General features: G+C 43.5%; 1 protein-coding gene across 2 annotated transcripts in view; it reads left to right on the top strand.

Annotated features, from left to right (window-relative positions):
* Pde7b (phosphodiesterase 7B) overlaps window positions 1-13,522 on the top strand; it is a 328,027-nt gene that overhangs the window by 309,897 nt on the left and 4,608 nt on the right. For both annotated transcript variants that reach the window (NM_013875.6, NM_001347366.1), the window contains 3 exons: window positions 2,042-2,186; window positions 4,743-4,839; window positions 7,974-8,054. In NM_013875.6, coding sequence (NP_038903.3) covers window positions 2,042-2,186; window positions 4,743-4,839; window positions 7,974-8,054 — 323 coding nt within the window. The remainder of the gene's footprint in view (window positions 1-2,041; window positions 2,187-4,742; window positions 4,840-7,973; window positions 8,055-13,522) is intronic.

The raw sequence follows: 13,522 nt of genomic DNA, 5'->3' as shown, positions 1-13,522 counted from the left end.
TAGAAGTTGATGCTCACAGTCATCTATAGGTCAGAACACAGGGCCCCCAATGGAGGAGCTAGAGAAAGCACCCAAGGAGCTGAAGGGGTCTGCAACCCTATAGGTGGAACAACAATATGAACTAACCAGTACCCCCCGGAGCTCGTGTCTCTAGTTGCATATGTATCAAAAGATGGCCTAGTCGGCCATCACTGGGAAGAGAGGCCCAGGAGGTGTTTTTATGGGGAATTTCTCATAGTGGTCAGAAACTAGAAGAAACTGGAGTGGCCACCAAACATGGATTCATGCTATAGTAAATGGAATACAGTGTTCTGATGAAAATTACATATTAGAGCCTACATGTCAACACAGGTGAATTTGAAAACATAATCTCAAGCCAAAAATACAAGACATGAGCCAGGCATGGTGGTATATTACTGAAATTCCAGCATTTGGGAGGTGGAGGCAGTAGAGCCAGAGTTCAAGGTCAGCCTTGCTACACAGTACCTTAAGGCCTTACCTGGACTATATGAAATCCTGTCTCAAAACAACAACAAAAGAGGCAACATGCTCTAGTCATGTATGTACACCCATGTACATACCAGCAGCACCAACTGCACTCAAGTTAAACAAAAAGGGGGAGGGGCATAAACTTGAGAGAGAGGAGGCCCAGGGTGAGGGGTCTAGGAAGAGCTGAAGGGAAGGGGGAGGGGGGTTCCAGTGAAAATACATTATACACGTGTATGAAATTCCCAAAGAATAAAATTATGTTAAAAAATAAATAATACAAACCCCAACTACAAAATGGGGTGGCAAGACATATTAATATATGCCATATTATTTGTTATATTATGCCATATTATATACTATATAACTTAAAGCTTGGAAGGAGCTGAAGTTAAGGCATTTTGTTAAACATGCACAGTAGCAAAGTTATTGTAAGTAGAAAAAGAGCCAAGGGTAGTTACAGCAGGCTTGCTGGAGAGAGGGGCCATGGAGGAGGCAGACAGTGTTCCTTTACAGCTATCTTGACTCACTAAATGGCACAGACATGACCTATGCAATGCTGCTCCAACACATTCCATTCCTACACGTGAACTTTAAACACAGTTACTGACCAGTCCCCCCTCCTCCTGACTGATTTCTACGTGAGAAGCAAAGCTCTGACCTATTTTTATAAAATGCCCCGTTTCTCCTGGGCCACCTGTAGCCTAACATGTCTCTTTCCTGCCAATTTGCAGTGGCGTTTATGTTTTGTTTTGTTTTGTTTTGTTTTTTGTTTTTTGTTTTTTGTTTTTTGTTTTTCAAGACAGGGTTTCTCTGTATAGCCCTGGCATCTTAATCACCTGTTTTGCTTTTAATTTCTACTGTCTCTTGCTGCCAGTCTATTTTGTATTGTTACTGACCCATTCCATCCCATAGTACCATCTCCATTACCGTCTTCCAAATTATGACCATTGGTCTGGAAAGATGGCTCACTAGTTAACTGCACTTATTGCCCTTCCGGAGGACTTGAGTTCAGTGCACAGCACCCACTGGAGCTCACAGCCACCTGTATCTTCAGCTGCAGAGAGAATCCAATGCCCTCTCTGGCCACTGTGGGTATTGTCATGTATGTGACATGACACACACACAGACACATATATACATACACATAAACAAGAGTTAAAAATAAATATCTTTAAACATTGAGAGCATTGCTAGCACCTTTTCTTTCTCTATGACCATCTTATCTTCAAGCTACTTTGAACTCTCAGAAAGCATAACTCAAACTCCTGTGATTTTTTTTTCCAAGTCTTTTTGTGTCCCTTTTAAGGCATGCTTTTCTTTCTCACTCTTTCAAATTTCCCCCATGACAACTGTGGGAATCTGTAATGAACACAACTTCATCCACATGAAGCCCTGACAGAAGACTCGCTCTCAGGCTGTGAGGGACTGGGGTACTGTGTGATAAACACATTAAAGGCTAAAGAGTCAAGCCACGGGGTGGTGCAAGAATCGATCACTCTGAGTGGGCTTTGCTGTGTGAGTGTGACTCTCTCTTTTGTTCTTGGGGATGCAGACAGGATATCGAACAGCAGCTGGGCTCCCTCATCTTGGCCACGGATATCAACAGACAGAATGAGTTTCTGACCCGCTTAAAAGCTCACCTCCACAATAAAGATTTGAGACTGGAGAATGTACAGGACAGACACTTTATGCTTCAGGTAAGCAACAAAAGCCACCTAGCCTGGCCAAGTGAAAACACTTAGGGATGCAATCAATGATTTTAGCACGTTTGAGGAGCTGCAAGCCATGGTAAAGAGTCGTGACCTACTTTGTTAAAAACTCTGAAAGACATGCAGCTGTTAAGTGCTTTCCAAACAAGCAAAAACAAGGTTTCAGAAAGTGGAAAATCTCTCGGTTCTCCTTGTTTGGCAACTGCCTCATCACAGAGTAACCTCAATGGAAGGTTGCATGTACCAGTAAGCATACAACCCTTTGTCTTAGTTACTATTCTATCCCTGTGAAGAAAACGTTTAATTGGAGACTTGCTTACTGTTTCAGGGGGTAAGTCCATGACAGTTGTAGCAGAGAGCCTGGCAATGTGCACAGGCATGGTACTGGAGCAGCAGCTGAGAGCTTACATGTTGAGACAGTAACATGGCAGAGAGAGGAGGAGAGGGGGAGAGGGGAAGAGAGAACTGTGAATGATGTGGGTTTCTGAAACTCAAAGCCTGCCCCCACTAACGCACCTTCTCCAACAAGGCCACACCTCCTAATCCTTGCCAAACAGTTCCACCACTGGAAACCAAGCATTCATGTATATGGTCATATGGGGATCTACACCCCTGTATAGGTACTACTTTACAAAAAAAAAACCACACTGCTAGGAATCACACCCTGGAGGGATGGCCTTCACCAGGAATGACACAACGAGTCTAACCCTTTCTGCTTTACCCCATGGCAAGAAGCCACTTATGATGCAAAAAGAGGGATGTAGTCAACCTAAGAACAAAAATTTGGCCCAGTGTCCAAGTGAGAGCCTTCTTCATGTTTTCTCTCATCATCCTGGTCCCTTTGGCACAGATGACTGCATGCCCAGGGATGGACCCGGAACTTATCTAGACAGACCAACGTTAACCAGATTCTGAACCATAGTCATTTTGTTCCAGGCCTTTACATTGTAGCTACCCAAAGAGCTCAATCATGCAGGAACTACTCAACTTGCAGGTGTAGAACTATACTCATCCCCTTCTTTCTAAACCAGGATTCTAAATACTTAAAGCTTAGTACCTAAGTGCTTAAAGCTTAGTACCTGAATGCTCAAGGATGAGCCAGATGTTGACTTAAATGGCTCAGAGCAACTTGTAACTGAAATATTTAACCCTGCATTTCAAAAGAAACCCTTGCTAACTCAAAGGAATCTTTAAAAAATCCCCAAAAGGACTTCTGCCCCTTACCTAGCCAACACATGTGCTGGTGCCCCTTCTAACCAAAGAGTAAACAAGTAGATTTATATGCTAGTGCCATCTAAGGCTCTCCTAGACCCCAACACTCCTGGCTACTCTGTGGTCTAAAGAAGTATGTCAGAGCAATAAACACTGCTAGTGGGCAGGTCTCCAGGCTGCCGTGTCTTAGTAGTTGTTGGTCAAAAAGGAGAACCTTCTTATATGGGAATTCAAGAGAACTCTCCGAGAATCATCACTACTAACAAAACCAAACAGACACCCCAGATCCAGAGCAATATCTAGCAACCCAAGACGGAAACACAAGATTGCCAGGTTTAATATGACTTAGTAGTATCTTGGCTGGCAGTCTAAGCATGTTTATACTACACAGACATGTACATGCAAACACACTTTAAGACATACACAGAGAGTGTCAACATGAGAGTATCTTCCATCTGAGACTGAACTGACAACCAGGGAGGCTGCATGGATCTAACCTAGGTCCTCTGTAGATTCGTTATAGTTGTATAGCTTGGTGTTTTTATGGGACTCCTAACAGAGGGAGTGGGGGGCTGTCTCTGACAGTTTTGCCTGCTTTGGGGACCCTTTTCCTCCTACTGGGTTGCCTAGTCCAGCCTTAATATAAGGGAGGTGCCTAGTCTTATTGAAATTTGATATGCCATGTTTGGTTGATATCTCTGGAAGGCCTGCCCTTTTCTGAAAGGAAATGGAAGAGGAGTGGATGTGGATGTGGAAGGGAGAGGTGGGGGAGATGGAGGTGGCAGGGGGAGGGAGGGAGGGAGGGAGGGAGGGAGGGAGGGAGGGAGGGAGGGAGGGGAAACTACCACCAGGATTTAATGTATGAATAGTTTAATAAATTATTATTGTTTTATTATAATTATATAAAATTAATATAATTTAATAAATAGAATAATTTTAAAATTCAATGGAAAAAATAAGAACAGTGACTTTCAGTGATCATATTTGAGTCTGGCCAGATCCCTGCAACAACCTGTCTCAGAGGGATAGAATAACATAAGGAGCCAGACCAGGGCTTTCATTGGCTTGCCCACCTGAGTCCTCTCCAGTGCCCTCGAATGGTGACTGTTCTCTTCTCATTGTTATAACGTGGGGGGTTCTGAATGAAGGGCTTTGTGCAGTTGTGAATAACAGTTGTCTCCTGAAGAAGCATGTCCGGGAAGTCCTCTGTAAACATGGGCTTGGTACCTGAGACAGACTGACGGACCTTGCAGCACCTTTGGCTTGGGTACATTTGCAAATGAAAGAACATTCTCTCTGACCGCCCTGTCTCTGTGCCCTGTCCATTCTCAGATCGCCTTGAAGTGTGCTGACATTTGCAATCCTTGTCGTATCTGGGAGATGAGCAAGCAGTGGAGTGAAAGGGTCTGTGAGGAATTCTACAGACAAGGTTGGTAGAACCCACAGCCAAGGCTTCCTCTCCCTGCCTCCTTTTGGACAGTTCTCCCAATAAAACAGGAGCGGCTAACATCAATCCTTTCATCTACTCTAATTATCCTAGCCTTCTCCTTTAAGTTTCTTGTGACTCATCCAACCCTTTCATGGGGAAGAAAGATTTAAATAAATATAATAAATATCACAGACTTATTATGGAAACAGGTAATAACAACACAACACAATGAATCAAAGCAAGATGCACATACACATACAGACACAGACAGCCATATATGTGTGTATATGTATATATATTCACATATTTGCAGAGACACATACAAACAGCCGTGTGTGTGTGTGTGTGTGTGTGTGTGTGTGTGTGTGTGTGTGTGTCCTGTGACTGTAACAGTATGGCAGACAAGTTTGATTTTTGCCCTGACCTTCATTTGAATGAGCTGAGCACAGCCTGAAGGCTAAGCATTGTTTTTAAGTCAATGTCTTCCATTCTGAGAGAATAATTCAGAGCCTTTTGTATGCCTTTTTCTCTGGTTCTTAAAACTTCCAATGATACAGGTCAAAGTTAGCCAAGAACTAACAAGAGTTTACAAGAGTTAGACCATTTGAATTCAGTTTCAACAATAACACATGTGGGTTTTACTGTGGAATGCTGAATGGCCCTAAGGTAGACCATAATTTTTTTTCAAAGGTTACCTTCCTTCATAAGGAAGGCAATAAATCGGCAAGCAGAATCTTGATGCTGGGTGGGAAGTAGGCCTTTACACACAGGCTTGATTCTTCAGGCTGGGTTTCAACATTCACAATGTTTGCTCGGGCACCAGCAGGGCCCTCGTGCTAGTGACAGCATCAGGTTTAAGAGTCTGGGAACAAATAAAGCTCGAAGTGTCCCACATACCAGCTCTGTGAGGAGGTCAGACAGCAACAGTGAGCCTTTTGGAAAAATGTCCACTGAAAGATGTGTCAGTGACATCTCGGTGGTTCCAATGACAGACGACAGAGTAGGGCTGGGTTCACACAAGGCCAGAGACTCTGCTCACTGTCACAGTCTGGGAGTAAAAGCGCTCACGTGACGTCTGTGCCTCTGGAATTTCATGTGCAGTCAACATGAGTCATGAGAAGTTAGAATCGCAGTTCTCGTTGGCCAAGACATAAAGTCTCCACTGAGAACAAAAGTAAGCATGGTGAAGTTGGCGCAGAGAGGGTTTAAAGTTAGGCTGAGTGCTTGCTTCCCGGTGTGATACATAAACTATTGAAATAGCAGCAGGAGAGAAGGCTAGGACTACAGTATTGAAGATCAAGATTCTCCTCTGGCCCACTTGCCTCTGATCCCATCATGGGCTATGATTGCTGTCCATTGTGGTTTAAAGCTTTGATCTGCCCATCGGACACTTAATTCAGACTCTAGGCGACTTGGGGACAGTGGTTGCACCACTTGGGCAGACACAGAGTTCAGGAATCAAAGTTACTAACTACAAGGAATCGATGGCATCGGGCAATCAGGTTACTATGTTTCTTTGCAAAAACCTGCCCTAATGAGATGCAGCACAGTTACGTAGAAAGACCGGGAATGTTTGCCACCACGGTCACTAGGGAAGAGCTTTCACCTACACTGCAGATCTCCCAGCAGACCAAGGAACCAAGGAACTGACTTGTTCCCTTTCAGTTAAGGGCCCTGCAGTCCAGACATCCCGTCTGCTTTGAGAAGAACAGACTCTGCTCATCGGAACTATCTTTTTCCCCTAGTGGATGTCTTTTAACTCTATAGGAATGACTCCTGTCATCTTGATGAGCCCCATCTGGCTTTTGCTTGTGGATCTGGACTCAAATGCCAGCTCATCTCCCCAGCAGCCAGGCTTCTTTCAACAGTTCTTAGTTGTCGCTGCTGCTGCTGCTGCTGCTGCTGCTGCTGTGAGACAAGGCCTTGATATTTAGGAGAGGCTGGTCTCAAACTTACACTCCTGCCTCAGATCCTAGGATGTGAGGGCCACTATGCCCAGTTAGGACAAACATGACAGATATCATGCATCACATTAAACAAACAAAAAATATCCTTTAAGTTGAGGTTTCAGGTACAGGGTTGGGTGGAGAAAAATGGCAGCTTATGAATTAGGAAAACTGTGAGGTCAGGTATTCCTCCCCTCCAGTCCTCAACGCTTTAAAAAGGTTCTTTGTAAATATGGGTTGATATGTCCACAAGTAACCTAGTTTTCCAGAAGTTTTTATTAAACATCCACTCTATCTTTGTCTAATCCTCAGTAAAATGTATTTTTATATGAATAACTCTGCATGGTATGTTACAGTTGCCATCAAGAAATATGGCTGGTACCATTGTAAGACCCCAAATGCTAATCTGCAACATTCCCAGAGGAGAGACTGTTGAGTTTTCCTCTCTGTACTTTCTACATTGGTTAGTAGAATTCTTGAAGACAAGTGTTTCATACTTGTCTGGTGAGTAAGAGAAAGAATAAAGAACACCTCACAGAAAGACAGGTAATGGGACAGGCCTGTAATGGAGGGCTCATTGCTCTCCAAACTATGGTATCTCTGAGGCTCATGTGGCTTAGCTAAATTTTAATTAATTATAATGTAAAAAGAAATTAAAATTTTAGTTCCTAGTGTGTTGGACATGCTTCAGAGAGTCCCCAGAATAGAGTGTGTAGAAAACTTTTCTATCACTGAAAATGGCAATGGTACCTGCCACCAAGACTGACAACCCATGCTCAATCCCCAGATTTGACATGTTAAAAATAGTCTCCTCCTACTGATTGTCCCCTACCTACACACACACACACACACACACACACACACACACACACACACAAGAGAGAGAGAGAGAGAGAGAGAAAGAGAGAGAGAGAGAGAGAGAGAGAATAAATAGATGCAATTTTTAAAAGTTTGTCCCACTGTCAAGCATACCTACTCAAAGGAGCCACTGTTAGGGATTGTTGATGCCCTGTGGGTTTGTCTTTAGGCAGCTCTGTAAGCCAGTGGTCCTAAGGGGTTCATGAATATTCCAAGGGAAGCAACAGTAACCCCCAGAACGATTTCCTCCAACTGGATCATTAAAGTTTTTGATACACATTCTATGAACTCTTAAATTGCTATGTGTTTCTTGTTCTTCTTTCTTCTTAGGTGACCTTGAACAGAAGTTTGAACTGGAAATCAGTCCTCTTTGTAATCAACAGAAAGATTCAATCCCTAGCATACAAATTGGTGAGTTGAAATCTGGGTTTTGTTTTGTTTTGTTTTTTTAATAATCAGCTGAGCATCCTCTACAAAGAGTCTCAAAATAATAATAATAACGATAACAACAACACACAGCCTTCCAGAGATCTAAATGGCTGGGGCCAAACAAACACTTTAATCATGACCAACCTTTTAGAAAATTTTCATTTGAAAAATCAAAACAATTAAGGAATGGAGTTTGTTATAGATCTTTAACTAACTTAACACTAAGTTCCAGTGTCAACATTGTGATTTTAGAATAGAGTGAAAATCAAGAAAGATTTGGTAGTGCACCCTATAATCCAAGTACTTGGGGTGATGAGCTGCTAAGATCGTATATCCAAAGCCAGCATACACTTATGTAGCAAACTCAAAGCCAGATCGAGCTGCCTAATAAGATCCAGTATTGAAAGCCAAGAACTCAGAAGGTGGCTTAGAAGTACAGCACTTGCCTGCAGTATGCAAGGCCCTATATCCATCCCTAGAGCTACAAAAAGAACAGAATCCATGTGCTGGAGCCATGACTTGGTCAGTAAGTGTTTGCCAGGAAAACTCCAGGTTCAGGGAGAGACCTTGTCTTGAAGTACAAGGAGGACTGGGTGAGGAGATGGCTGCCAGTAACGTGCCTGCCTCACAACACACAAACATGAAGATCTTTGTGTCTAAGAAGTCAGGCCCAGAAGCCAGCACTGGGGAGTTCCAGAGGCAGCAGAATCCCTGACAGACATTCCCTGACCTGCTGTCCTAGCTGAATTAGTGACAAACCCTGTCTGTCAAAATGGTGACTGGGTAAATGGCTCAGTAGTGAAGAGCATGTAACTGCTCCTGCAGAGGACCAGAGTTTGGTTGTTAACACCCATGGCCTGTGTCTCACAACTGCCTCTGTGGGCACACACACCCACATGCCCATACCCACACACAGGTACACATACATATATAAAAATTAAAAGGAACTATTTTTTAAAAAAATAATTTTTAAAATAGGTAGAGTGTAATCTTGGGAAATCATCCAGTGTATCTCTGGCTTCCACACACACATGTGCACTCACACAGCCATACATGCACATGTATGCACATACAAACAACATACATGTACATATGCATGCACATACATATTCACACATGCATACACACACCAAACAGTAAACAATAGTGGTAAAGAGAGACTCAACTGAGAAAGACACCCATTATTGGCTTCTGGCTTCCCACTGCATGCACACATATGTGCATACCCACATACACATATTCAACCGCATGCACACACAGAAACATACCACACATACAAAAAAATAAACTCTAAGTCAAACTGAATTAGACATTCACAGCCTCTTCAGAGCTCAGAGGGTGGAAATCCAAATGAATCAGGCTTTAAGACCCTTCCCATGTGAGCTAAGTGCTTTAGCATCCTTCAGGGTGTGTCCTTAACCTTTATTCACAACAGTTAAATCCATGGCCTAGTCCCTAGGCCTGAAATCCTAGAGCCCTGCTGTCCCCTTGTGGCCAGATGACAGTGTTTCTCCACTCTCTACTTCAAACCACATTTCTGTCCTGAGCTCATGAAACCACACTCCCTTTCAAGTGTCAACCATGGCAAGCAGCCCAAGTGCGGTCTCATTGCATCCACAATAATTTTTGCTTTATCTAATCACATTACACATAAGGTCTTCATGCAAATCAAGTGGGCAAACTTTTACTTGCTTCACTTTAGTGAAGGAAATATTTTTGCTCTCCATCTTAAGACATGAATTCCGTCTACATATAAAGCTAGCCTTTCTTCTCCTGCAAGCACTTCTGTTAAAACCAAGCACAGCTAGGCCTCTTTTCCTCGATGAACTCCATCCTTGACATCTAGTCATTCGTGACTTTGCACAGACCCACCGCAGGCCATTTCATTCATAGGGTGGCAGGTCTCAAAGCTATTAAGCCTTGGCATTGGGAAGGAAAGGGGCATCTGCGAAGATGAGCTGAAAGTGAAGAGAGAGAGAGAGAGAGAGAGAGAGAGAGAGAGAGAGAGAGAGAGAGAGAGAGAGAGAGAGGGAGAGAGAGAGAGAGAGAGAGAGAGAGAGCATGTTAGAACCATTCTGCTGACAGCCATGGAGGGAGGCATCTAATCCACAGTCCCACAGAGAAAGCCTTAAGGTCAGGAACTAGCAACCATTCAGCCGCAGCTACAACCATCTTAATGGACTGCACACACACCAGATAGGTATGTTGGATTGGGTAGGTTAAAAATAATCCATATTTTTCCAAATCCCCTTCAATATTCTTATGCTGTGTTCATAATTAAACTGATTCACTCCCCAAATCCTTATGGGGTGAATTGGGAGGAGTGTTTAAAAAAATAGAACCCTTGGTGGGCATAATGGCACAGGCTTTTAATCCTAGCACTAGGAAGGGAGAGATAGGCAGATATCTGTAAGTTCAGTGCCAACCTGGTATACAAAGTAACTTCCAGGACAGGCAGAGTTACTAGTGAGACCATAACTGTCTTAGTTAGGGTTTTACTGCTGTGAACAGATACCATGACCAAGGCAAGTCTTAAAAAGGACAACATTTAATTAGGGCTGGCTTATAGGTTCAGAGGTTCAGTCTATTATCAAGGCAGGAGTATGGCAGCAACCGGGCAGGCATGGTACAGGCAGAGCTGAGAGTTCTACATCTTCATCTGGAGGCTGCTAGTGGAAGGCTGACTTCTAGGCAGCTAGGATGAGAGTCACAACCACAGTGACACACCTACTCCAACAAGGCCACACCTCCTAATGGTGCCACTCCCTGGTCCAAGCATATACAAACCATCACACTACTGAAGGAAGGAAGGAAGCAAGGAAGAAGGAAGGAAGGAAGGAAGGAAGGAAGGAAGGAAGGAAGGAAGGAAGGAAGGAAGGGAAAGAACAGAAACCAAGGCCCAGCACACGTCAGAGTCACTGGGGGGGGGGGAGATATAACAGCAGACATGCTACCTCAGCATCCATGGCTTCATGCTTCAGTTATGAAGTTTTATAGTGGGGTTCCTAATTCTGAGACTCCCTTTGTTAAACTCTAGATAGAAAGAATCTTGCCATGTTGCTGCTTACAACACTTTGAATCACGTTTCCAAAAAAAAAAAAAAAAAAACTTTACCCTATTAACCACCCAGCCTAGACAGGCACAGGGCTGATTTCAGAGTTCAGTCTTGTTGTCATGAGAACACATTTTGCCTCATTGTATGTCCTGGTTTTCAGCTTAGTGATATATGGTAGAAAGGGAACTTCCATGGCTACTACATCAGAATAACAGCAACAAGAAAGAGAAGATGATTATGAAACAACTCTTGGTCCCCCATTACACAGCTGCCAGCTCTTACAGGTTCAGATTGGCATGTGTAACAAGGTATATTAGACTAAATTAGAAAACCCTGAACAGGTAAGTCTAATGACCTACAAGCTCTAGCCACACACACACACACACACACACATTTCTCCACTGGGTCCTATACAATGTCGCTATTTTCATTTTCTCTCTTCTGAATCCCCTGACTAAATCATCTCCTCTCACCTTGTTGTCCTCTGTGTCTATTGTATTGACTGATGGAGAAGCCTGTTAGAACCTTTTCTTTTTCTTTAGTTTTGATAATTCTGTACATGTATGTAATGAAATATGATCATTTCTATTCCCTATTCCCCCTTCAACTCTCTCCATAGCTTCCCAACACACACACACACACACAACTTCATGTCTTTTATTACTTTATGACCCAAGTCCAATTAGTACTGCCTCTTGTGATATGGAGCCATTCAGTGAAGCATATGATATCCTTAATAAAAAAATTATTATCCCTGTCCCAGCAACTATCCACTGCTAAAGGCAACTCAATATGAATAGGGCCTAATACCCCATCTCTGTAGGAATTTTAGCTGGCTTGACTTAGCTGTACAGGTCGTGTCCATGGCTGCTCTGAGTTCATGACCAGAAGACAGCGTCCCTCAGTGCTCCTGCCCATCCTTCGACTCTTTCCTTATCTTCATCTTCTATCCCACAATGCTCCCTGGGTTTTGGGGATGGGGGAGTGGCTAATACAGATGTCCTGTTCAATGCTGAGTACTTTGGTCTCCTGCTCTTAGCACTTTGACTCATTGTGCCTTTCTCAGTCACTGTCCACTGCAGAAGGAGGCTTCTCTGACGAAGGTCGAGAGCAGCCCAGATCCGTGGGTATAAACACTAATAGAAGACGATTAGACAGCATGAGCACTGGGTGGAATAATAAGTTCTACCCTCGAGCCTGTGATCTCTGTAGCCATAAACTTCTGATTAGGATTGCAATACCAGACAGAAAATTCTTTCCTGTGGAGCAGCCTCAAATCTGATCAGAAAGCAACCGGTTAGCTTGGAACATTCACGCACTGGTGAGCCGGTAGGTGCGTCTTGCCTGGCAGGTCATTATTGCAGCATGTAGGGTCCAGCACTGGGTAAAGACATACTTTCCTTCCTGTAAAGCAGCCTGCATGATACCTTCTGGCAATGAAAACTAGTCACCAAGGAGGAGGCTTCCCAGTCAGTTTGATTTACTTCTCTGTATCTTACATTGGAATTGTGTGGTATCTTCAGCAACAAGGTCTCACAATGTAGTTGTGATGGGTAACCGTGGGCAACAGCAATAGTTCGCATTGTTTTGAGACCTCTGGGGCTTCCCAAACCAAGAATTCATAGAACAGAATTCCAGGCCTTGTACCACAATTTTCTTTCTCTCTTTCTTTCTTTCTTTCTTTCTTTTTTTAGGATTTATTTATTGTTATAATGTGAGTACACTGTCGCTGTCTTCAGACACACCAGAAGAGGGCATCAGATCCCATTACAGATGGTTATGAGCCACCATGTGGTGCTGGGAATTGAACTCAGGACCTTTGGAAGAGTTGTCAGTGCTCTTACCCACTAAGCCATCTCTCCAGACTTTTTCATGCACTAGTTCTGAGCAAGTCATTCAGTATTTCCTTGCTTCATCTCCCGACGAGATGGCTCAGTGGTTAAAGCCTGCATTGCTCTGCCTCTCTGCTTCTTATCCCAGTCCATAATGAGGTATTCCTGAGTGTAAGTCTTACTTAGGTAGGTTTGATTTTCTGCGGAAGTAAATCACATTTGCTCAAAAGGAAGTTGCTCCCGCACCTCCTTCCTCCACACTCACTCCTCCCCTCTCTCCATCAATTTTAAAAGAATGAATCGAATAAATCTCTGATTGATAAAATCTATAGGAAGACAAAGAAAAGTTTCCTTCAACCTGTGTCTCCTATAAAACCCCCCTTCCCCTCCCACAATGCCGGAAGGACTGTACCAGGCCCAGTGAGCTCATTCCTGGGGTGTCTGGAGCACACTGGTGGGACAGTTTCTCAAGCCTGTCTGATGCTTATTCAGACCTTAAAATCTTTCTTACCCAGAGCAAAAAAGTCTTCACATAAAATAGTACAAGTACAGAGGTGACCCCA

Source organism: Mus musculus, chromosome 10 (genome assembly GCF_000001635.26).
Source record: "Mus musculus strain C57BL/6J chromosome 10, GRCm38.p6 C57BL/6J".
Lineage (NCBI taxonomy): Eukaryota > Metazoa > Chordata > Mammalia > Rodentia > Muridae > Mus > Mus musculus.
Note: the sequence above shows the minus strand (reverse complement) of the source record. Positions and strands in the feature narration are given on the sequence as shown.